The 26,338-nt window shown below is 40.6% G+C and overlaps 1 protein-coding gene across 5 annotated transcripts in view; it reads right to left on the bottom strand.

The window, feature by feature from the left end:
- slc22a16 (solute carrier family 22 member 16) overlaps positions 1 to 26,338 on the bottom strand; it is a 105,661-nt gene that overhangs the window by 40,099 nt on the left and 39,224 nt on the right. Inside the window, exons 1-3 of one of the 5 annotated variants that reach the window (XM_087983081.1) lie at positions 9,162 to 9,173; positions 4,822 to 4,901; positions 4,020 to 4,493 (exon numbers count right to left, since the gene is read on the bottom strand). In XM_087983081.1, coding sequence (XP_087839207.1) covers positions 4,020 to 4,493; positions 4,822 to 4,874 — 527 coding nt within the window. In that variant the 5' untranslated portion in view covers positions 4,875 to 4,901; positions 9,162 to 9,173. Of the gene's footprint in view, positions 1 to 4,019; positions 4,494 to 4,821; positions 4,902 to 5,210; positions 5,233 to 5,378; positions 5,637 to 9,161; positions 9,174 to 26,338 lie in introns of those variants that run through there. The other 4 variants (XM_043687134.2, XM_087983080.1, XM_043687135.2 and 1 more) reach the window with 4 other exon arrangements.

A 26,338-nucleotide genomic window follows, 5' to 3' on the forward strand; every position in this document is an offset into this window, starting at 1 on the left:
TAATAGCCACAACACCGAAGTCCCAGGTACCAACCCACGCTGCAAGTTCACCTACCTTATTTCGTATACTTCTTGCATTGAAGTATACACACTTCAAAGCACTTTCCTCTTTACATGCACCCTCTTTTGAAATTGATGCCATGTTCCTAACCTCCCTACACTCCAGGTCCTGCACCCTAAAGCTACAGTCTGGGTTCCCATGCCCCTGCAGAGTTAGTTTAAACCCCCCCCAAGAGCACTAGCAAACCTCCCACCAAGGATACTGGTGCCCCTCAGGTTCAGGTGCAGACCATCCTGTTTATAGAGGTCCCACCTTCCCCAGAAAGAACCCCAGTTATCCAAATACCGGAATCCCTCCCTCCTGCACCATCCCTGTAGCCACGCATTTAACTGTTCTCTCGCCCTATTCCTCGACTCTCTATCACGTGGCACGGGTAACAAACCAGAGACAACAACTCTGTTCGTTCTAACTCTGAGCTTCCAACCTAGCTCCCTGAAAGCCTGCCTAACATCCTCAGCGCTCCTCCTACCTATGTCATTGGTGCCAATGTGGATCACGACTTCGGGCTGCTCCCCCTCCCCCTTAAGGACCCGGAAAACACGATCAGAGACAATTTACCTAACCTGCACATCTTTGGATTGTGGGAGGAAATCAGAGCATCCGGAGGAAACCCATGTAGACACAGGGAGAATGTGTAAACTCCACCCAGACAGTCACCAGAGATTGAAATTGAACCCAGGTTCCTGGCGCTGTGAGGCAGCAGTGCTAACCACTGAGCCACTGTGCTGCCCATAAAGGGTCATTGAGGTGCGTAAAAAAATATAGGTTAGCATAGAGATATGAAGGATTATGGAAGGTGGATACAAGAGACATAAGGTGGTATGGAGAGTATGAAGGGTTTGGGTGCAGGGCATGAGTTAGAATGGATGGGGCCTGGGAAGTCTGTCAGAGGGACGAGGAAGCTTGTAAGAATGGATTTTCTTTTTTATTTCTGTTCATAATGCTGGACTCCATGTCAAACTTTCTACACAACCTGTCTCCTTACGCAGAAGCATTCTCACTACATCTGTTGTCACCCAGGCCTCACAGACTGAAAACCTGATGTCCATAGAACATAGAACATAGAACATAGAACAATACAGCACAGAACAGGCCCTTCGGCCCACGATGTTGTGCCGAACTTCTAACCTAGATTAAGTACCCATCCATGTACCTATCCAAATGCCGCTTAAAGGTCGCCAATGATTCCGACTCCACCACTCCCACGGGCAGCGCATTCCATGCCCCCACCACTCTCTGGGTAAAGAACCCACCCCTGACATCTCCCCTATACCTTCCACCCTTCACCTTAAATTTATGTCCCCTTGTAACACTCTGTTGTACCCGGGGAAAAAGTTTCTGACTGTCTACTCTATCTATTCCTCTGATCATCTTATAAACCTCTATCAAGTCACCCCTCATCCTTCGCCGTTCCAACGAGAAAAGGCCGAGAACTCTCAACCTATCCTCGTACGACTTCCTCTCCATTCCAGGCAACATCCTGGTAAATCTTCTCTGCACCCTCTCCAAAGCTTCCACATCTTTCCTATAGTGAGGCGACCAGAACTGCACACAGTACTCCAACTGTGGCCTAACCAAAGTCCTGTACAGCTGCAACATCACTTCACGACTCTTGAATTCAATCCCTCTGCTAATGAACGATAATACTCCATAGGCCTTCTTACAAACTCTATCCACCTGAGTGGCAACCTTCAAAGATCTATGTACATAGACCCCAAGATCCCTCTGTTCCTCCACCTGACTAAGAACCCTACCATTAACCCTGTATTCCGCATTCTTATTTGTTCTTCCAAAATGGACAACCTCACACTTGGCAGGGTTGAACTCCATCTGCCACTCCTCAGCCCAGCTCTGCATCATATGTCCAGGCAGCCATTTTTAGAAGTCTGCTTTGAGGAGCCAGAAGTAGTTCTGACTCTCTGCACCTAACTTGCAAATGAAAACCCTGGTTCCAATATCCTGACTCAGAATAAATATCCACAAATTGAATAATCACAGAGCTATAGAGGTAGCTCAGCAGTAGAAATGTACCCAGATGTTAGAGAGAAATGCATTTGAGGACACCATAAAAAAAACTGAGAGTTTAGCTCGTATCTCTTGAGAAAGTCCTGCATTTACTTGATGTCCTTGTGAGGATCTGCTTCATTCATTGTGGCCTTATACCTCAGTAATGGTAAAGCCACAAAAATGTAAGATTTTCTGGCCCTTCTGTTATTTGCCTGCCCAAGATGACAGCATCAGCATGGTAGGGATTGTTAGGCTCCTGAGCCCAAATTCTCCAGGCCGGCCACATCTTTCTCTCTCTCTCTCTATCCCCCCTCTTTTCCATCTTTTTCATCTTCGGAGGTCATCAGCAGCAGTGTTGGCAATGCCTGGATCGAGGATTCCGGCTTTGGTAGGCCTAGCTTGGATTCGGGAACTCAGTGGGTCGATGGCTTTGGTGGAGCTTGGTGCCTTGAGCAGGGCTGCATCCTTTGTGCAGTTCATGTGTGTTTGACATGGACTGGAGGCAAGTTCCCAGCACAGATTGGAAGCAAGGTCTGGTGCAGTCTCGAGGCATGCCCCAGCTTGGTCTGCTTGAAGGATCCGAATGCTGGATCTTTTTATTTCTTTATTTTTCTAATTTATTCTTAAGGTCAAGTACTTAGGTACCTTTGTACCTAAGATGGTGCTGTAAGTGACCACGCTGTAAACTTTTCACTGCACTCATGAGTGCATGTGACAATATACGTAATTCTAATTCTTAAGATCAAAAACATCATCTTTACTTTACAATCTGATCCTAAGCCTCCCAGACTGACCCCCAGGCATTCTGAATTTTCCTCCTTTGTAATCTTTTGCTCAACAAAAAAAAATACAAACCTATCACACATTTGACTAAATATCAATACCAGCACTATGCATCCAGGAGTAAATCAGATCTAGCATTATTCATCCAGTTTCCACTCAACGTGAAGCTCAAAGCACAAATTCTCCAGTTACATGGTGTTAAGAAAGTTGGTTGTAATCAGATCTCCAATGTGCAATACAGCCTTAAGAGCAATGTGTGGTGAAAGATAACTACTGCAATCTGGTTTCATATGAACATGTGCTCAGATCCTCTGTCTATCTATCTATATATACCAGATACAAAGTCAACTGAACCCAACTTTATCTAAATATGCAGCTGCTGTAGGTTGAGTTCTTGCGGCACTGATTTGAAAATAAACGTGCCTTGCATTTTCGATTCCACACAACATTCATGCATTCGCATGGCAAAAAAAAAATTGACTGGTCACTTGTACCTCTACTGCTTTCAAGACCTTACACTTTGCACAATTACTTTTTATTCACGAACACACTTCTAAGTAATATAATGTTTATTGTCTACCTTAATGTGGTTCTTCAGAAACAACCCAATGTGCTCATAAATACAAAGGAGGAAAATTCAGTTCTCTTTTGCTTTACAAGTTGGTATTTTGTGGGGACGTAGTTTTAAAATAGGGCAACCTCTAATCTAGGTTGCTTTCACAACAAATAGAGGGATTTAATTCAGGTTGTCAATGGAACCCTAACTTATTATGATGAGCTAAATGTTCAGAAGCTTTAGAAATGTCAATCTTCCAAAAACCTCACCTGTAGATGATCATCAGCACACTATGCTACATAGTGGCTCTGTGTCTGTGATTCCTCACAACAGTGAGTACTGTACTGAACAATGTTGCAGTGGCAAAAAAATGAAGATGACCTAATTGTTTAATAACAGCTGGGAGGAAAACTAGTGACACATGTTGGTAGTCAGTTAGAGAAGAGCATTGGTAGAAGCTGAGAACAGGTTTCTAAGCTGCCAGCTCAGCTGAGGGTGGGTGTGATGCTTGGGAAAATTTGAAAGGGAACAAGAAGGAGAAACTAAATTACAAGCAGAGTTCTCACAAATAGAATTAACAAATGGAGAATTGGTAAAAATAGAAAGAATTACCTATCAGCGATATCCCCAAACACCACAGCACCCAGTAGGACTCCAAACATAAAAATGGGCTGGGTGAGTTTTGCTAACCATTCCCTGTCACAGACTAGGTCCCACTCAGTCACAATGCTGTTTTCAATGTTGCTTTGATCATAGCTATAACCATCAGAGCAGGGATAACGTGTCCTGTTGCCTTTAAAGTAATTCATTAGCTCAAAGCTTCCAATTCTTTTGAAACGAACACATTTCTCAGCTTCCCAGATCTCTCCGTTTTCCATATGAGCGATTACACTGCGTGAATCTGCAGTCCACAAGTTCCACAAATCTCCAGGGCCCGCTGTAGTATTTGAAACAAGGATCGTGGTCACATTTCCAGGCAACTTGCACACGAACTGTGGTGTTACAGCAAGGAACACTGAGGCCAAATAGTGGATCCCACATGCTATAGTTTGGAAATTGACCACAAAATACACAGCAGCTTGGAATCTAGAAAATACAAAGCCAGTTTTGATTATTAACAAATGAAAACAGAATTGTATAGAATAATGCTATAGCAAAATTCAATAAGCTCTAAATAGGACCAAAAGCTAGGATAGGAAATAAATTAAATTTACCAAAACATAATCTTAAAATATATGTTTTACATTTATATTCTTTTCATAAAAACATGATTTTCTCTATTTAAGCTGGACAGCATGAATGACAGTTTTCAGACAAAGCTGCTGTTAGTTTTTAAATCCTGCTGTGATTGCTGTTAAGTTTCTCTGAAAACAAAACGAACAAAGGCTAATAAGTACAAGAGCAAAGCATTTACCTTCCAAAGTGGCCAAGTTTGTCAAAAAGCCTTTCCAGGGTCTGTGGTGCCATGGAGATCAGTGGGACTTGTTGCCCTGCCTTTTCGGAAAGATTGAAAGTTTAAGAGGACTGAAAGTAATAGGAGATTTGGCATGAGGATAAAGTAAGAAGATAAATGGGGTATGGAGCAGCTTGAACTCCTCCCACAAACCGGTGAGGAAAAAGAAACACAAATTGCATAAGCCATAGTTACTTTCTTTCCTTTCAATATTCATATTTTAAAACTTAAAATGGTTAAAATATTAATGTTATCATCAGTGTACTGTCCCTAAGAAACATCTTAATCCTGCTAAGAGACACATCTGTACCCCACCACGCTCACCACCACCCACCCACCCTCCAACACACCTTGTCTAGTTTCAACCCATCAAAATTGATAAAACATTTAATTCAGCCACAGCTTTGAAATACTGAAATTACAGGTTTTTCTTTCCTTTTTCCAGAGCCTACTGATAATTTCATTTGGAATATCTCATATCGAATAGTTTTTTTTGTTTCCCCAGCAGGTTTACTTACCCTACATTTATCACCGGTACTTGAGGGTCCCGTCACATTTTGAACTTATGAACCTGATCTGAAAGCTGCATGACACAGTCATTGGAAAAAGTGTTACTTAACTTTTCATTGTTTTAGCACAGTACTGTAGGGGGATGACAGCTCTGTTCCAACAGCAGCTTCTTGTTATATTTTAAAACTATTTTTTATTTAATTGTATGTTTTGTTATTCAGAGGCTGCTGTGTGGTAACTCGTGTCCCCCAAAGTTTCATAAACCAATGATTACAGTTTTTAAAAATATTTTATTCTCATTGTAACCTTTACCTGACTTTTGGATTGACTTGTAATTTAGATCTCTGTAAATATTTGCACCAGGAATGTAAAAGGACACCATGTGACCTGTACTTTTTACCCTCATAGAAGTGAAAATCATTTTGTTTCATAACAGAGATAACACACAGTTGTGCAATTTTCTGTTATCTTGTGGAACATGATAAACTAAAATATAAATGGTGCAGCCTGCCTTCCATGAATTTTTTACAGATTTAAACTGAAATAAATTAGAAACTGTCATTTCTCATGGGCAACTGGGAATGGGCAACAAGCATTGGTATTACCAATGATGCACACATTCAAAAACAAATTTTAAGTAATCCCTTCTTAGAGTTTCTGCAATTATTTTGTTTTCCTTTGAGGTTACCTAATCTTTGAAATATATTCACTGTTAAATATTTCCTATATATAAGTTGTGAGCAGAAAATCTACTTATCCTCAAGAAAAACCACAACATCATTATACAACAGATTGGTGAGATTCATGCTCACCATCAGACTTTCTCAAGGTATGAAGGGCAAATGTAACTGAGTCGCTATAAAACTGAAAGGATTAACCTTGTTATGGATACCATGTATTTATAAATGCCTACATACTACAACTGAGCATCTAAACTTCTCCACTTCTCTATCCATGAGATCTGTTCAGTCATAGATTCAATGCACAGGTCCATGGAATACTTCTCTCCAAACATGGATACCAGCCTGATGGCTTTGAGTAGATTGCTAATTAGAATTAAATTGATAACTTATTTTTGTAAAGGTAAAATAGTTTTACAGCTAAATACTGTAGTAAAGTGCTCCATTTTGAGATATGGCTCATCTTTACTTTTCTAAATCAGCCATACAGCTACAGGATCACTTGTAGAGCAGGCTGGCTCCACACAGATAGTTTCAATAACCCACAATTCATGCAATTCAAGTACAGCAGAATTTTTTTTTTAAACAAGTGATTTGCTCTCAGAAATTTTTAATACATAAAATTTAATCAATGGTTTCCTACAAAAGCGCCCCGTCAGTGTATGATTACATTAGATTCCCTGCAGTGTGGAAACAAGTCCACACCGACCCTCAGAGTATCCCACCCAGACCCATTCCCCTACCTTTATCCCTGACCAATGCACCTAACACTATGCGCAATTTTGAGTATCTTAACCTTTTGAAGTCACAGCACCATTTTCTGGAAACTGTGAAATAGGATTAATTTACAGTGAGAACATCGTGCCCAGAATCTCCTTTATCTTCTAGATCCTGAAGACTGTCCTGTGATGAGGGGCTGCTTGCTCTGATCATTACAAAACACGATTAAACAATGCAGGTAAGGTGCTAACGTGCAAACACAGATTAAAAGAATAGGAAAAAAGACAAGATAATCAAGAATTAATAAGAAACACTTTTAGGAAAGAAACATAATGCAGAAGATGGAACTTGACAGGAACATTATTGTAAATGAGTTAAATGCTGGCTGCGGAGGCATGATTCATACTTGTATTAATCTTCAATTTATTTCTAAAAGATGTCAAAGTAGTGCAAGGATTTATAAGTCGAAACAAATGGATGCAAAATTGAGAAAATGTGTAGTGTAAGTTAAAACATTTTTTAATTTGTTTAACTTCTTGCTTACCCCCAACTCTTTAACTTTACCTTAGAAGTTATGAGTTTTACGAGAATTCTGGCATGGCAGCACTGTCATATGAACAGAGACTGGATGGGTCAGGACTATTTGCACATTGGAGTTTAGAAGAATGAGAGGGGATCTCAGGGTAGCCTACAAATTTCTAATAAGACTAGGCAGGGTAGACAGAGCAAGGGGTTTTGAAGAAGCAGTTCTGAAGAAGGGTCACTGGACCTGAAACTTTAACTCTATTTTCTCTGCACAGATGGTGCTAGACCTGTCTAGGTTTCTCCAGCAATTTCTGAGGTCACTGTCTAAGAATACAAGTTAGGCCATTTAGAGATTAGGTCAAATGTCTTCTCCGGTGGTGGGGGGGGGGGGGGGGGGGGGGGGTTGAGTCTGTGGAATTCTCTGCCATAGAAAGTAGTTGAGGTCAAAACATTGAACGTTTTCTAGAGGAGTTAGATATAGTTCATCAGGCTAAAGGATCAAAGGGTACAGGGAGAAAATGGGAACAGGTTGGGTGCTCAGTCCTCCTATTGAATGGTGGAGCAGACTTGAAAGACTGAATGACTTACTCCTGCTCTTGATAACCAAGTTTCTACATTTCTTTCTTGCACTTGGTATATGAAAACTAGCCCATTTAGTCACTTTCCATTTTGGGATCTTCCATTGTTACTTCTGACTTTCAAGTGAAGTAATGCAGTACAATATTTCAGATAATGAACAATTTGCTTCTAGACCTTATAAAACAGCGTTCTCCAAGCAATAATAACACCTGCTATTTTGGACTGCACTGTGTTCTGCTGATTGGATGTTTATTTCTCTGGTAGGGGCCTATTTTCTGCTCAGCAGAGTTTTCTGCATTCTCTACCAGTGAAACATTAAGTAATCCAATTAGTTATCGCAAAAATCCACTTTAATTAACAAACTAGAAATAACTTGGTGGATGTCTACAAATTACTGCTTGGCAATAGCAGCATTAGGACTCTGCAGAAAATGATACAGAAGCAATGGGCAAGTCACATTTCACAAAGGCACAAGAGAAATGTCTACAAATGAGGCCATGCAAAGAAGGGTCTCTATATTTTATATATTCACACACTCAGAGACATAAAGGCAAGCTTGGGAAGAAATAGTGAAGTGGTTGAATGCAATTGCCAGGAATGAAAAAAAAACTTTGATGTTTCTAAGAGTTAATGCTGTTCCAGTAATAAAATAAATATAGAAAGACAAGGCTATATGGGCACTTCAGGTAAAAACTAGCAACAAACAGGAGCTGAGGAACGTGAGTCTTACTTTTGTCCCCAGGAAACTCAATAGCTTATGATATTGCAGCTGGCTCATTGATTCTAGAGAACAATGCTAAAATAATTATTATTACATTGAAATTTCTGAAAGTTTCCCAAGATATAAAAAGGTTAAAAAAGGTTCAATATTGTAGAAATTCATTGATATATTTACCAGGGCCATCATATGACTTGGCTGTACAGGTTCTGTCACCAAATTCATTAAGAGAAAGAACTAACACAACTATGAACCCAAGAGTACCATGCTAGCAACAGCACAGGGAGACTATACGATTACAATAGACACATTATCACCAGCTATGCAACACAAATACCCATGGCATATTGTGAATATTGAACTGCATCAGGACAGAGATGTAAAACACCCTATTGGTTCATGTGATAACAAATAGATACTGTACACTATCAGTCATTGTATAGTGCAGCTATCTACTGGACAAAACCTCTTGGTTGCCTAAGATGTTAGAAGTAGGCAAAACGGACCTACAAACATGCAGTGGAGCATACCATGCAGTAATTGCACACTGACATGCATAATACACTGACCTTTTGCTTGACTGGAATTTACTATGGAGCATAATATGAAACGACCTTGTTGACAGTTTGCAATCTGAACTCACTGAGTGTTCAAACAACCTAGTGAAAGATTGCAGAGTACACTGACGCGTGCTTCTATAACATTGGAGCTGCAATGGAAATTGCTCTGATTACGGTTGTTGGAGATACTAGGGAATCCTTCTTGCAAAATATATGCAAGAGGTTTCAAAACATTGGGCAATATTTGCATTCCACTGGGTCCTGTCAAAATTTAAGAATGTTAACTGGATTATCTTTAAGCACTGTCATCAGTTAGATGGGCACCTTTCAAAATCCATAGAAATGATTTTAATATTTAAGACAAGGATCCTCTGGTTATTGTATATGGCTAAGACGGTTATAAGGCTGTCCTCCATAATTAGAGGCACTAAACCAATAGCATCAAAATTGTAACGGACTGGCACTCTAAATTCCATCACTATATGATTTTTACTAAACTTATCTTAATACAGTCCCCTCTCTGTTGGTAGTGCAACCAAAGGGGACACATGAAGATCACAATCAGCAATTCAATCACACATCATGGAGCAGTTAAAACTGAAGTTATCACATTTAGAATCTGCAAATATGTTGGGTCTAATTTTCATTTTGCATAAGAGAATGGCTTTTGAGTAAGTTAAAATTAGACCCAAAATTATTTAAAACATTAAAATGATTACTAGTTTATGATTATTGTCAGTCAATCAATAAAACTGGATACTTTTATTCTTTGATACAACTGCGTTTTTTGAAAATTATTTGTAACTTTAATGTCTATTAAGTGTGAAAATAAACCTATCGTAGTATTTAAGCACAACCTTTTCCCCCAAATAAAAGCAGGTTTTATTGTATTCAAACCATTTATTTTATCTTTCAGGTGACTTCGCCATGGCAATGGAAAAGGGAGAGAGTGCTTTAAGCAAACTATGGATATTAAACTTCGATCTAGTCTCTCACTATGATGTCTCTCTCTCTCAGGAAGTTTGAGGTCCTCTTCATCCATAGCCATTCTTCTTCGATGGCAAGATTTATCTGTTTCAGATTATAATGTTAAGCAAAATCTATATGACATACTTTTCGCAATGAAAAATGTCCAGCGCCTCAGGAATGATGCAAAACCAAAAGATCAAAATTTATTTCTCTAATAACTCCTTTATATTTGCATACCTAATTATATCGGTATTCAGCTCTATCCTGAGGCAATTCAAAGGTGTCGAAATTCGTGTCCAATGGTGTAATTTTAGTTCCTCAAAAAGCCAATCAAGAAATGCTTCTTTCATTCAAACTAACAGATTATACAAGACAATGTGAACATGTGTTGACACTAGAGATTTAACAGAACTGAAGGAATTTGTTTGATAAAGAAAGCACTTGCAATTGACATAGCTCAGCACTGTCCCCATGACTTGCACGGACTTGTCCGACCTGCCTAGCTCCTTTTCCACCTATCCACTCCACCCTCTCCTCCCTGACCTATCACCTTCATCTCTTCCCCCGCTCACTCATTGTACTCTATGCTACTCTCTCCCCACCCCCACCCTCCCCTAGCTTATCTCACTGCCTTTATTCCTGATGATTCAGAGATGCCGGCGTTGGACTGGCCGATGCCGGTGTACAAAGTTAAAAATCACACAACACCAGGTTATAGTCCAACAGGTTTATTTGGAAGCACACTAGCTTTCGGAGCAACGCTCCTTCATCAGGTGATTGTGATCACCTGATGAAGGAGCGTCGCTCCGAAAGCTAGTGTGCTTCCAATTAAACCTGTTGGACTATAACCTGGTGTTGTGTAATTTTTAACTTTATTCCTGATGAAGGGCTTTTGCCCGAAACGTCGATTTCGCTGCTCATTGGATGCTGCCTGAACTGCTGTGCTCTTTCAGCACCACTGATCCAGAATCTGGTTTCCAGCATCTGCAGTCATTGTTTTTACCTCGTTGATTTTAACCCTACTGCGAAACCTCTTGCAAGGATGCCTGCCTTGAAGAAGTTTTCCTCCTCTCTCTACAAGAATCTCAGAGAGTCCCTCTCCCATTGCATCTCCCAGGTCATTTCCTCTGCCCTGAAGCTCTTCAACCATGTCCTGAAACAAACTCGGTACCACAGCCACATTTGCTTCCTCAATGCATGCCTCCGTAATCAACTCATCCCACACAGATTCCGAACCACCTTTAAACCAGCAGAATTCGGACCCGAACAGGACAAACAGTACAGACTACAGATTCAAAAACACCAGCAACAGTTCTCCTTCAAGATCCTCCGCTCCACGCTTGCAGCAATGCGCCGGCACCTAACCTCTCTACAGTGAGCCCTGCCTCAGCTGAGGGCCACACTCTCTCAGAATTGCAAAGGACCCATTCTGTACTACATCCTCAGGAGAATTCATACTCTCAACAAACAGTATTTCAATTCCATCTCAAACATCAAAAACTGTAAGTACAACAAACTTTTATCCACTCACCTCCATAACCAGCACTCCTCAAATATTCCAGAAGGTTCCCCTGGCCTCAGAAATGCTATTAGCTATGCGACTGATGCAGCTACCACTCCCACACTGATTGATGACATCACTTCCGCCCCCACTCCCATAGCCCTCACATCATCGCTGATCCCACACGCTCAGTGACTTCCGCCACCCCTACTGCCGTGTCTGCCACCACTTCTGCCCCCACCAGCGCCACTCACCTGCATTCTGCTGACACGCCCCCCACAGACACTATCCCCACCCCCCAAAACCTCAAGGGGAACACTACCCCTGCTCATGACTCCATCCCCAATCCCCCCATCACACCCACTCCAGGTACTAGCTCCGACCCCACTCCCAGCTCCACACCCACACCAGATCCCAGCTCCCAGCCCTGCCGAGTTTTCACCATCCTTCCAGACCTCCCCCTCACTGAGGACGAACGATCGGTCCTCAGCAAAGGACTCACCTTCATCCCCCTCCGTCCACGCATCATTGAATTTAATACACGCCGTGATGTTGAACAGTTCTTCCGTCGCCTCCGCCTCGGAGCTTACTTTCACAATCAGGACTCCCGCCCACCTTCCGAGGACCCCTTCGCCCAACTCCAACACACTGCATCCACCTGGACACCCCGCGCTGGCCTATTACCTGCCCTAGACCTCTTCATTTCCAACTTCCGCCGGAACATTAACCGCCTCAACCTGTCTACCCCCCTCCACCTCTCACCCTCAACGTGCAGCCCTCCAATCCCTCTGCTCCAATCCCAACCTCACCATTAAGCCAGCGGATAAAGGGGGCGCAGTGGTAGTCTGGCGCACTGACCTCTACACCGCTGAAGCCAAACGCCAACTCGAGGACACCTCTTCCTACTGCCCCCTCGACCATGACCCCACCACCCATCACCAAACCATCATCTCCCAGACCATACAGAACCTCATCACCTCAGATCTCCCACCCACAGCTTCCAACCTCATAGTCCGGGAACCCCGGTTCTACCTCCTTCCCAAGATCCACAACCTGACCACCCTGGCTGACCCCATTGTCTCAGCATGCTCCTGCCCCACTGAACTCATCTCTATCTACCTCGACACTGTCCTATCCCCCCTAGTCCAGAAACTCCCCACATATGTTCGAGACACCACCCACGCCCTCCACCTCCTCCAAGACTTCTGTTTGCCCGGCTCCACCATCTTCACCATGGATATCCAATCCCTCTACCCCTCCATCCGCCGTGACCAGGACCTCCAAGCCCTCCGTTTTTTCCTCTCCAGACGTCCCCAAAAGTACCCTTCCACTGACACTCTCATTCGTTTGGCCGATCTGGTCCTCACCCTTAACAATTTCTCCTTTGAATCCTCCCACTTCCTCCAGACCAAAGGGGTAGCCATGGGTACACATATGGATCCCAGCTATGCCTGTCTCTTTGTTGGCTACGTAGAACAGTTGATCTTCCGTAATTACAACGGCACCACTCCCCACCTCTTCCTCCACTATGTTGATGACTGCATTGGCGCCACCTCGTGCTCCCGCGAGGAGGTTGAGCAATTCATCAACTTCACCGACACATTCCACCCTGACCTTAAATTTACCTGGACCATCTCTGACACCTCCCTCCCCTTCTTGGACCTCTCCATCTCCATTAGTGACGACCGACTTGACACTGACATTTTTTACAAACCCACCGACTCCCACAGCTACCTGGATTACACCTCTTCCCACCCCATCTCTTGCTAAAATGCCATCCTGTATTCCCAATTCCTCCGCCGTATCTGCTCCCAGGAGGACCAGTTCCACCATAGTACACACCAGATGGCCTCCTTCTTTAGAGACCGCAATTTCCCTTCCCACGTGGTTAAAGATGCCCTCCAACGCATCTCGTCCACATCCTGCACCTCTGCCCTCAGACCCCACCCCTCCAACCATAACAAGGACAGAACGCCCCTGGTGCTCACCTTCCACCCTATAAACCTTCGCATAAACCAAATCATCCGCCGACATTTCTGCCACCTCCAAAAAGGCCCCACCACCAGGGATATATTTCCCTCCCCACCCCTTTCCACCTTCTGCAAAGACCGTTCCCTCCGTGACTACCTGGTCAGGTCCACGCCCCCCTACGACCCACCCTCCCTTCCAGGCACTTTCCCCTGCCACTGCAGGAACTGTAAAACCTGTGCCCACACCTCCTCCCTCACCTCTATTCAAGGCCCTAAAAGAGCCTTCCACATCCATCAAAGTTTTACCTGCACATCCACTAATATCATTTATCGTATCCGTTGCTCCCGATGCGGTCTCCTCTACATTGGGGAGACTGGACGCCTCCTAGCAGAGCACTTTAGAGAACATCTCCGGGACACCCGCACCAATCAACCACACCGCCCCGTGGCCCAACATTTCAACTCCCCCTCCCACTCTGCCGAGGACATGGAGGTCCTGGGCCTCCTTCACCGCCGCTCCCTCACCACCAGACGCCTGGAGGAAGAACGCCTCATCTTCCGCCTCGGAACACTTCAACCCCAGGGCATCAATGTGGACTTCAACAGCTTCCTCGTTTCCCCTTCCTCCACCTCATCCTAGTTTCAAACTTCCAGCTCAGCACTTGTCCAACCTGCCTAGCTCCTTTTCCACCTATCCACTCCACCCTCTCCTCCCTGACCTATCACCTTCATCTCTTCCCCCGCTTACCCATTGTACTCTATGCTACTCTCTCCTCACCCCCACCCTCCACTAGCTTATCTCTCCACGCTTCAGGCTCACTGCCTTTATTCCTGATGAAGGGATTTTGCCCGAAACGTCGATTTCGCTGCTCGTTGGATGCTGCCTGAACTGCTGTGCTCTTCCAGCACCACTAATCTAGAATCTGGTTTCCAGCATCTGCAGTCATTGTTTTTACCTTGTTGATATACCACTGGATTGGCTGGCAGCACCCCAACCTTAATGGGAATGAACGGCTATCAATCCTCTAACTATAATAAGTCTTCGCTATGTGGCTGTTTCACCACACAGCTTACCATATCACAAAGTAACTCTCTCCACCCAACTAGAGGCGTTACATCATTATAGTAAAACACTCCCTGAACACTTTAAATGGCAACAGGAAAACGGACTTGTGAAACACTCTATTGGTGCACAGGTGGCAAACATATATATTGTTTAGTGTGAATTATTAATTAAAGCAATTTTCTAGTATATAAAACATTTCTAATGGTGTGCAAATGTGTAGTATCACTATTCAGCTGGAGTTACAAAAGAAGGAATCAAAATCTTGTTTCTGCAACTATCTGATGTTGTTCCATGCTGTCCTGGTTAAGCTTCAAGCACAGTATTTCCAATCGGTAGAAATATGTAATTCTCTGATAATTCAGTTTTGAACTGGATAATATTTCAGGATTAACTTTTCTTATTTGCCATCTCTGAATCAAATTTTCTTTAATCATTTCCAGATAAACAGCTAAAACTCTTAGCTGCCACGAGCACTGTATATCTGATTGGCATGGTCAACTACATAAGTTAATTTATATTTGAATACACAGCAAATGGAAGCTGATTTATTCAAATGTAAACTACCATCAATAATTAGTTCAACGGGTGATTTTAATTCAACAGCAGAAATCATTAAATTAGGTCTTAAACGTTTGTCAGAAAACATATCATCAAAAATTGTTCTTACTGCCAAAATGTGCACTTTCCTAAGGTGGTAACATGCCTGCACATGAAATTAACTTACTCCATCATGAAAGGAGTATTCATGTCTGTTTGTGTGCAATGTTAATTTGTTCAAAAAATAGGCCTCAAATTCATTCTCTGAATAAATCTAAATCATAATGAAAGAGACAAGAATGTATTCCTCTTAAGTGTACAAAAATCTTCTTATAACACTAAGAAATGATATGGAGGTATTCAAGCGGAACAGCTTTCCTCTTTAAATAATTCGCACGATTAGGGAGGAATGTGATTTGGCCAGATCGGAGTTTGAAAAACAATGCAAATCAAACTCAACCAATATCAAAATATGAATCCAGTCACATCAGTTGAGGTTGACTTCTTTATTGAAAAGTGCAGTACAGCAAAACTAACTTTCATATGCATATTCTGCTGCATTTGAAAACAAGGAGCTTCTTAAATCCACCAGGCAGAAAGTCTTGGAACCACCCAGTAGATAATGAAGTCTCCTGGTCCTTAGTCCTGAAGAAGGTAAACAAACTTTCCACCTGTAATCAGATGAAAGAGAACCATTTCAAAATTCTTCATAGAAACCATTCTCCTCCTCTGCTTTCTGGCTGATTAAAATCTTGAGTATAAATGAGAATTGCATGGGTGTGAAGTTGAAATAGAGCTAACTATGTTTCTAGTTTCAGCTAAACAATTCCCTGTTGCAACTGACACTTGCTAATTTACGAATGGAATTTGTGTGTTTGACTTACATATTTCATGTATAATTATACACAGTATCATCCAATGCTCTCCCTCAGACCCAGCCATGTCTGAATGAAGCAGGATGTGATAGTTATATATTTAGCTGCTCAAATGTTTTTGAGCTAAGTGCAAAATTTAAATGGTCATAGATAACTGATATTGTGCTACACAGCACATTTCATTCCAATCACTTACAGAACTGTGTTGATGAAATCCTAGGAATAGGCTATATGAACACCTATTCAAATAATGCACATAGAAGCGTGTGCTATTAGAAGCCAAAGAAGACTTTTAAAATAATGTAATACCAAAAGATGATGTGAAGGACATAGGAATGCTCCCTAATGACTGGATCAAATGTATGCCTCAATCAAGATCACTAAACCAGATAATCTGGTCATTATTATATCAGCATTCGTGGCATCTTGCTGTGTGAAAATACCGGATGGATTTTCCACTTTAGAATAGTGACTATACTAGGAAGTATTTCATTGACTGCAAAGCACTTTGGGAATCCTAAGGTCAAACTCAGCATTTGCAACTGCAAGTTCTTTCATTTCTTTAAAATTTGCATTGCTGTTAAATAAATATGCGAAGATGCACATTATGTGCTAACACGAATGATAAATTTTGAAATAATTTCTGTATCCCTTTAAGTTTTACAGAATTGATATTAGATGTGGATTCAAGTTTGATTCACCAACTTATACAAGTGCATTTCAAAATTACCTGGGTTTAGTGCATTATCCTGATCATAATTTATTGTTTAAAATAAACGAATTGTTTATTCTCGTTGTATTACAAGAGCACGTTCTACCAAGACCATTTCCCAGTTATTCAATTTCCTAATCTAATCGTTGATTGTGAAGCAAGAAAAAAGTTGGATAATCTATTTGGAAATACGCATTAAGTTTTTCATATTAGTCTCTAGTTAATTGCTCATGTTTTATATTTGTTACAGGTCAGCCTTTTTAAGTAATGCTAAGTTGATCCGTATCACAAAAATGTACAATTCTTAAATTAAAATCTATTTATGTCCTAATTTATAGAAATGTTCGACTAAATCTTGCAATAATTTTTTAACATATCCATACAATTTATCTAAATATCCTAACAAATGTTTGTGCAAGAAATTGACGAGTACATAATCAAATAAATTTTCAATTTCGGGTTTCCAATTGGCTAAAAAATTGCATTTAGCCAAACAAAATTCTATCTTGCTCCTCCTTTCAAAACATATGGTGCAAGCAAGCAGAAAAAAAATCATTAATACTTATATAGCATCTTTAATGTAGACAAACATCTCACTGACCTTCTTAGATGCATCATCATAAAAATTGATATCAAATCAAGGAGGATTTTAGAAAAGCTGACAAATAAATATCGTGGCTGAAGCATTAGAATTTATACAGCACTTTAATTGTACAACTTGAGGCAGCTGAAAACATGGCTTCCAATGGTAGAACAAAAGGTGGGTGAAAGTGCATGAAAGACAGAAATTGGAATTTCATTGACCTGATTGTTGATAGAGGAGGTTAGTGAGATGACAGGGTGAGGCCATGAAATCTGAGTAAAGCAAAGGAAGTAATTTAAAGTTTGTTTCCAAAAGAAAAATTTGAAGTATAAAATTACACAGAGATATGGATAAATTAAGGAAATGAGAACATTTGGATTTCTATATAGGCGAGAATGAAATCAAATCTTTGGACCCAGAAAGAATATAGCAGGGTACTTTCTAAATGTGAAAAAACAGAAACGATGGAGGACAAAATGACTTGGGCTCCCAGTACATTATAATTAAAATGTCATGAACAAGTACAGAAAATAATCAAGAACACTAATGAATGCTGCCCTTTGTATCTGGAAGAACAGAATACAAGAGAAAACACCTGGAGAACTGGGAGAAACTCTGGGCACCCGACCTGAGGAAGGTTATATTATTTTGGTGCAGCATAAAAATCTATGGAGAGATTACAAAAACTAATTTATCCTGGAATTTAGAAAGTTGTGCAATGATTTGATCAAAGTTTTGAGAATATTAAGGCAAACATATAGGATAGATTATAAGAAATTATTCCTGCTGATTGGCATGCTAAGGCTGATGTAGGGATGGATTAGTAAAACATTAATCCATCGGGAGAAAGGTTAGGGAAAAATATCCAAATGCAAAAGGGGTTAGATGTTTGAAGTTCTCTTCTGCAAATCACAATTGATCCTAGATTAATTGCTAATTTCAAAATTAATAGCCTGGGGCATTAAGAAAAGGGCACAAAGTCAGGATAGAGATCTGTCACAAATCTGCCATGATCTCTTTTCAAAGATGTAAGAGACTTCAAGGACTAAGTTCTACAGTAGTTTTTATTATAGACTGGTGAATGTGTCATGTTAATGCTCAAATATCTGTACCATCAGACTCTTACCTGTGTGCTGCTGTTGATGACAAATGGTCAAATCTTTGACCCAGTGTGATGCAGAATTAATTAGATTAGGAAAATAGTGAAATACTGATGCAAATCTGAAATTAAAACAGGAAGTTCTGGAGAAACTCAGCATTCTGGAAGGATTACAATAAATTGTGATAACTTTAATTTAACTTTGTTTTAAGACAATATAAAATTAGCAAAGGCAAGAAAATGTTTGGGAAATAAGAGACAATAGGCTGATAAAAAATTGTATTTTTATATAACTTCACTGCTTTCATATTTATGTTTGTTGCTGTGTGACAAACTGAAACTTTGTGATTTCAGCTTCACTCCAGAGAAATATGCACATAATCTAGGCTGACAATTCAGGATATTGTTGAGGGAGTGCTGTACTACTGAGACTATTTGTACAGCAGTTGAGGCATTGAATCAAGGTGCCCTCTACTCTCTGAGGGGCGTAAAAGATCCCATACCACAATTTGATGAAAAGCAAGGGAGCTAGCTAATATTTAACCTACATCCAATATTCCAAAAGAAATGAATTATTTGGTCATTTTTTCGTTTGGCTGTTTGCGAACTATGCCGTACAAAAAACGAATATACTTCCGTGTTTTAGTAACTAAACTTGCAATTAGATGGCTTATTCTTTCACTCGACATTCACTACAATGCATCATCATTGTAAAATTATTTGCTTTTCAACATGCAACTAACAGATTCTTTCAAACAAAGCCATTTTAGAAAGGAACTGTCTTTGTAATGTATTACATTGTTCCTTACAAATGACACTAATTCATTCCTTACCTCAATCACTAATACACACATACATATATTAAACCATAACCAGAGGATATTTTGTCCATCAGATCTACATACATTTTATCTACATTCAAGTCCAAGTTTAATCCCAAACTTTCAGTTGATTCTCCTGCTATTAAATATCATTTTCCTTTAGCTGATAAACAGGAATGCATTGTTTTAATTTCACATGCAAACCATTTTCTACACAGAGAATAATTCTCTAATTTTTCCCTATGTGATTTATTAACTTCACCTTGTACCATCTTCATATCATTTCACTCACCAGTGGAAATTGCTTTTTCTATTTACCTTCTTAATCTTGGAAACCTCTACCAAATAACTTCTAAACTTCTGTAAGGCCTTCATTTTCTAAAACTACATTCAATGCTGCAAACTTTTATCTCGAGCAATAGCTAGTCAACTAATGCTTCACATTCAGAGATAATGAACTCTGGAGTTGAGGCGGGAGTCACTGGTTTTGACGTCAAGGCTGCATTTTGTAATGAGGACAGCCAGGTGGAATTTGCAGAATGTGAGTTCCCTAATTGTGGCTGTTAATCTGATTCAATCAGGGAGCCCTAACTGACAGATATAACAGGAATGTCAGAGATTCTGTTCACTCAGAGCTGGCTCGGAGGAAACTGGATCAGAGTCAAGGATTTTCCACTTATCAATAAAGGGTGACTTACTGTCCTCTGTGGAGCAATTTCAGTAGTAACAAGATAAAAACATGCTCCTGAAGAACTTTGCTCACAACAATCATCTTTGAGTTGGGGTAAACATTTCTGGTATCATTCCATTATTTGGGAAACAACTTGTTTTAATCCTGCTGTCGAAGACTGGGCCCAGTATGTGGAAAGAATGCATTATCTGTTCCGGGCAAATTACATTGGGGCAGATGAAAAGCAATGAGTAATTCTGACAGCTTGTGGACTTGCAGCTTTTTCAGTTATTAGGAGCCTAAAGAACCCAGAGGCAGCAGTTACTAAAACCTTTCAACAGTTGACAGATTTAGTTGAGGAATATTATGACCCCCAAATCTCCTCTAATTTGGAGTTAAAAATCACATACACCAGATTATAGTCCAACAGGTTTATTTGGAAGCACCTGATGAAGGAGCAGCACTCCAAAAGCTAGTGCTTCCAAATAAACCTGTTGGACTATAATCTGGTGTTGTGTTATTTTTAACTTTATCCACCCCAGACCAACACTGGCTCCTCCACATTATGGCTAATTTTGAGTATTGGTTTTACTCAGCAATTTGAGAATCAGAGAAATCCATATTGGGATTTTTGACTCGGTTAAGATGACTGGCAGAGGCGTGTGAGTTTGGTTTAACCCTTAATGAGATGCTGTGGGACAGTTTGGTACTTGGGATTAAAGATGGAACCATGCAAAAGACTACTCGCTACAATTGAACTTCAGACAGGCACAACAACTGATTTTATCATTGGAAAACATGGCAAGTGGAGCATATGGAGTTACAGGGTATTCCGATGATGACTGTGCACCCTTGCCAGTCCGACTGAGCTTGGGGAATACCACTTGAGAGAAGGCAATTGCATAACCTTACTCGGGACATATACTGAACAAAGGGAATCGAGCCCACAGCAAGACCCCAAAAAACAAAGTCAAGCCTTGGCCGAACGGTAGAAACTTTCTTCAGGACTCGGGCCAGCAAGTCATTGTAGTCACGGCTAATACAAGACTCAAGACAGTAAGAAGTATCCTTTCTAAGATATACACCTACTTGGGAGAAACATCTGGCTTGGAACAGTTAAATTGCCTAGCAACATCTAAATTAGAATCAAAATTAAGTTCATCTGCCCCAATGGTCACCCAGTTCTCATGGAGATCAATACCAGTGTGGCCATTTCAGTGATCGCAGAACCAGTCTTTAACAAAATTCATTCTGGACTCCAACCCTTACCTTTGCACAAGACCTTGGCGACACTGAGCACCTATATCGGATAACCTTTTTAGCTTAAGGGTACACAATTTCGATTTTGGGCTATTATGAGAAGCAGCTGGTTCATTTACTAGTGTCTGCAGTAAAAGGCTTGGGCCCAAGCTTGATGGGGTGAAATTGGTTGAGAAAGATTCATCAAGATTGGCTTAACATTTTTCAATTAGAAAATGGCTGCCAGAGTGAAGTTCTAATTAAATACACAGAATTTTTTCAGGAAGGTCCAGGGACTATCCACGGAGCCAAGGCCACCTTACATGTTGATGAGGAAGAAAGTTGACAATTCTCCAAGACCCGTTTAATGCCGTTTGCTTTACAGACAAAAGTAAACAGGCATAAGTCGAAAGGTTGGAAAGCAAAGGCATCATCAAACCAGTACTGTTGGAAAATGGGCAGCACTAGTTGTACCAACTGGGAAGCTCGTCGGGTTGGTTCACCTTTGTGGGAATTTTAAACCAACAGTAAACCTCTTTTTGCAACTGGATAAATACCCAATTCCTCAAGTGGAGGATTTATACATAAATCTGGTAGGAGGGCTATGTTCCAGTGTTGGACATAAGCCATGTGAACTTGCAATTGTAGTCAGATGCGGATTGCCAGAAGTATGCTACAATTAATAACCATAAAGGTTTGTACCAATATATGAGACTGCCATTTGGGGTTACAGTCAGCTTGTGCAATTTTCAATGGATAATGGTGAACATTTCACAAGGTCTGCGCCAGGTCACTACTTATCTAGATGATGTGCTAATAACAGGGAAGACCAACAAAGAGCACATAAAGAACTTGGACACAGTCATTAGGTGTTTCTCCCAGGCAGGTGTACACCTTAAAAGGGACAAATGTGTGTTCCAGGTGCCCCAAGTGATCGACTTGGGCTACAGAGTCGACAAGACTGGGTTATAGCCATTGGAAGGATAAAAAAGAATGATCAAGGATGCACTGGCTCCCATGTCTGTACCGGAGCTTAGGTCTTTCCTTGGATTGATGAGTTATTACGGAAATTTCATACATAACCTGGCCTCCATTCTGTCACCTTTGCATCAACTCTTAAAGAAACAGCATAGCCGCACCATAACTTTCAAGGAAGTGAAGAAACAGCTATCATTCTCTCAGGATCCCAAACCAACATGGTGATGATGATGGCACACTATGATTCCAAACAAAATCTGGTATTGACATGCGATTCCTCCTCATATGGCATCGGTAAATTAACTCATAGGTGCAAACAGAGACCTCAAGGTGGTAGAGAGGGGGCAGTCCTTTTTCCAAAGACTCCAAAAGACCAAGTCCACTCCATCAGACCAAGTCAGCTGGACCCACTTGCATGCTGAACGGATGCTGGGTCCCAAGTGAAATGGGAAGTCCAGAAAGGCAGGAAAGTGAGTGATCCTCTGCACTTTGTAAAGCAAAGTGTCACTATCTCCTCTCTACTATCTCAAACACAGAGCCACCACTCACTTTAACTCTTTCACCGCACCCATATCTCACCAAATCTCACAAGCTATAACTCCTTACTGTAAGCATCATGTCAATGCAATTATTCTAACTAAACTTAGTCCCCTTAACCATTTCCTATTCACTTACTGAGGACAACTTACCATCTCTCTTGTTCCTGCAAATTAACTGTTGTTCCATGCACTTCCATCATTCTCAATTCCTCCCTTTGTATCTTTGCAAAGCAATGCCTCATCAGCATCCCACAGACTACATGTAATCCCAAAACTGCTTGCAATTGACTTGCAGAATTGACCTTGGTATTAAATGCCTGCCTAATGTTAATGGTCACAAAAACCCATCTAGTTCACTATTGCTCTTTAGGGACAATCTGCCATCCTTATCCAGTATGGCCTTCATGTGACTCCGGACCGACAGTAATGAAGTTGATTCTTTCCTACTCCCTGATCAATAAATGTTGGCCTACCTAGTGACACCTGCATCTCATGAGTGAACAATAAACTCATTATGGCACTGGAGGTCATGTGGCCCATCAAGTCTCTGCCTGTGCTCCAAACAATTCCTCTGTTCTATCAGCATAACCCATTGGTTTATTTGCTCTAATGTCTATTCAATTTTATTTTAACATAATTTGTAAATACTGCTTCCACTATCTTCCTGGGTTTGGGGGTAGTGTACTGACACGGATAAAGAACTAGTTGGCAGATTAGGAAACAAAGATTAGAAATAAACAGGTCTTTTTCTGAGTGGCAAGTAGTGACTAGTGGGGTACTACAGAAATCAAAGCTTGGACCCAACCTATATGACTGATTTAAATGAGGGAACAAAATTTAATGTTTCCAAGTTCACAGACAATACAAAGCTGAGTGGGAGGGTTAGCTGTGAGGTGGATGCAGTGATACTTCAATGTAATTTGGACAGGTTGAGTGAGTGGAGAAATGCAAAGCAGATGAATATGGATAAAAGGGAAGATATCCACTTTAGTAGCAAAAACATTAAACAACAAACAGATTATCTTAATTGCAATAGATTGGGAAAAGGAATGGTGCAACGAGAGTTGGGTGCCCTTATTCACCAGTCACAAAGTAAGCATGCAGGTGCAGCAGGACATTAAGGCAAATGGCAAGTTGGCTTTCATGCCAAGTGCACAGGGCCTTCGTGAAACCATATGCTGAAATAGTGTACAGTTTTGTTTTCCTTATCGGAGGATGTTCTAGCCATGGAGTGCAGCAAACGTTTACCAGTCTGATTCGTGGAATGGCAGTATTTATGTGTGAAGAGAAGCTGGATTGATTCTCAGCGTCTTATGAGACCACAGTTGTCATAGTCTTAGCAGACCACAGGGCTGCTCTCTCATCAGACAAACAATCAGTGAAGGTTTAACCTGAGGGTCACATGCCTCAGTCAAGGGGATAGGTTGAGGAGAGTCCTTCATGGTAACCTCAGCTAGTGTGGGAATTGAACCCATGTTGTTAGTATCACTTAGTATTGTAAACATCTAGCCATCTGAGCTGGCTTCCAATTAGCATTATATTCACTAGAGGGGAGATCTCATAGAAGCCTATAACATTCTAACAAGACTAGCCATGATAAACACAGGAAGGAGGTTCCTGATTACTAGGAGTCTAGTTTAAGAGTATAAGATAAGTTATTTAGGACTGAGATGAAGATAAACCTCTTCACCCAGTGTTTTCAAAAAGTGGAGTTAAATATAGCTCTTCGGGCTAAAGGGATCAGAGCACATGAGGAGAAAGCTGGAACAGGGACTGAGTTTGATTGTATGGTAGGCTCAAAGGTCCAAAAGACCTACTTCCACTCATGTTTTCTACTGAGGCAGAGTGTTTCAGGTCATTATGACTCAGTGTGGAAAGCAGGGAAAATCTGAACTTGTACAGCCATCTTCAATACATACATCTCAGTTCTATGTGTTTCTTTATACCACTTATTTAAATCATTGCTGTCAATTTTCCTCCTAAAATGTAATTTTTAATATTTCTCTATTAAGTATTATCTGCAATGTGCGTGATTGGCCAATAGTTCTAGAAATCCCAGCAGTACCAGAATTCAGCATAAGTGCTACTTTGACCATAAGAAATCCAATGATGAACATCAATGTTGTCCAGAACCACAGGTCTGGAGGGTTTTTTGGCAGAAACATTTAAAAACATTAGTGAGATGTATCATCAATTCAAGATGTGCTCCTGGTTACCTACCCTTTTGTTTTGCAACCTGTTGTTCCTCTCAAAAAGTTCAAAAAGATGGTTCTCCTTGAACATCTCAAAAGCAATGAAGGATGGGCAACAAATGCTAACCTAGACACTTGCATCCCTTGAAGTATAAATTTAAAACAAATGGAGTTTGGTTGCAAACAGCTATGATTGGATGGAATGGTAGTTCAGGCTTGATGTGTTAAAAGGTTTACTACTCTATTTAAATCACTGGAGTGCTTTGTCAAATTCCAGGTGATTGCCATTTGTTGCATAAAAAACACAGCCCCTCACATTCCCCTTGGATCTTTATAGAAAAGCTTTACCTTGTTTCCCAAGTCCTTGTATTATATTTGAATGGGAATACTATTTCCTAGCCTATCTTGTTCCAATGGGTCATACATTTCTATATTTCTTTCAGAAAAACTCGAGTACATTAATTCATGTTATTTTGTATAAACATCACATACCAATGAGGATCATCAGGTAGTTTTCGTGCTCATATAAAACACATTATTCAGAAGTTTATTAGTTTCCATTCTAGTGTTAAAAGCTTGCAAATAGTAAAATATGGAGATTCACCACCCCCCTCCTCCCCCCCAAAAAAATCAAGTTTTATGCAGAATACCAGTTTTACTTGGAATAAGATGAGAAGTCAATGAAGAGATTTTTAAAGACCAGTTAAGCAAAATGACAACCTATAATAATTTACTCAGCCTAAATCTACATGTAAGGAATCCACCAAACCAATAATGCTGTCACAAAGATCAGGTTTGTGGTTCCCAAACTTTTTGCTAATGTACTATTAAACTATGCAAAATTATACTTGCTGGTCTAATCCGACGTCATAGCATAACTGCACTCAATATTACACAAGATGATCATGTACTAGTTGTAGATAAAAGGGAATTGCTGAAGTAGAAAGGCTGATATTTGGATTAAGGTATTACTGAGGCATTTTTTAAGTGAAGCCCCTGAAGTTACAATTGTTATATATAAAACACTAGACAAGGCTTTTTCTGACCTGTAGAAACAAGGTCTAAATACATGTTTTAAATTTAAATTATGTGGCTTAAAATATAAATATACACTGTGCGTTCTTGTGTATATTCTGCAAAGCAATGTTTATAGATAAGCTATCTTCGTGGCATACAGCTGAACAAAATATTGAAGTTGTATTATTAGTTACATTCTCTGCTCAATTTGATAGCTAGGACAGCAAGTGAAAATTCTGTCCTGAACAGTATTTGAAAAGATGCTTACTGTAAACATAATCTAAAAAGCTGAAAACAGTGTACATTTCACTCCAAAACACAACTGCGTTCCTATTCCCATGTACAACTACTTTATTAGTTTTCTGGCTTTAGATACATATCCACTTGCAATTAAGCATAGGTGATTGACCAATTAGTT

This window comes from Chiloscyllium plagiosum, unplaced genomic scaffold (genome assembly GCF_037043375.1).
Source record: "Chiloscyllium plagiosum isolate Xiang-an unplaced genomic scaffold, Cpla_swu_hap1 HiC_scaffold_3, whole genome shotgun sequence".
Classification (NCBI taxonomy): domain Eukaryota; kingdom Metazoa; phylum Chordata; class Chondrichthyes; order Orectolobiformes; family Hemiscylliidae; genus Chiloscyllium; species Chiloscyllium plagiosum.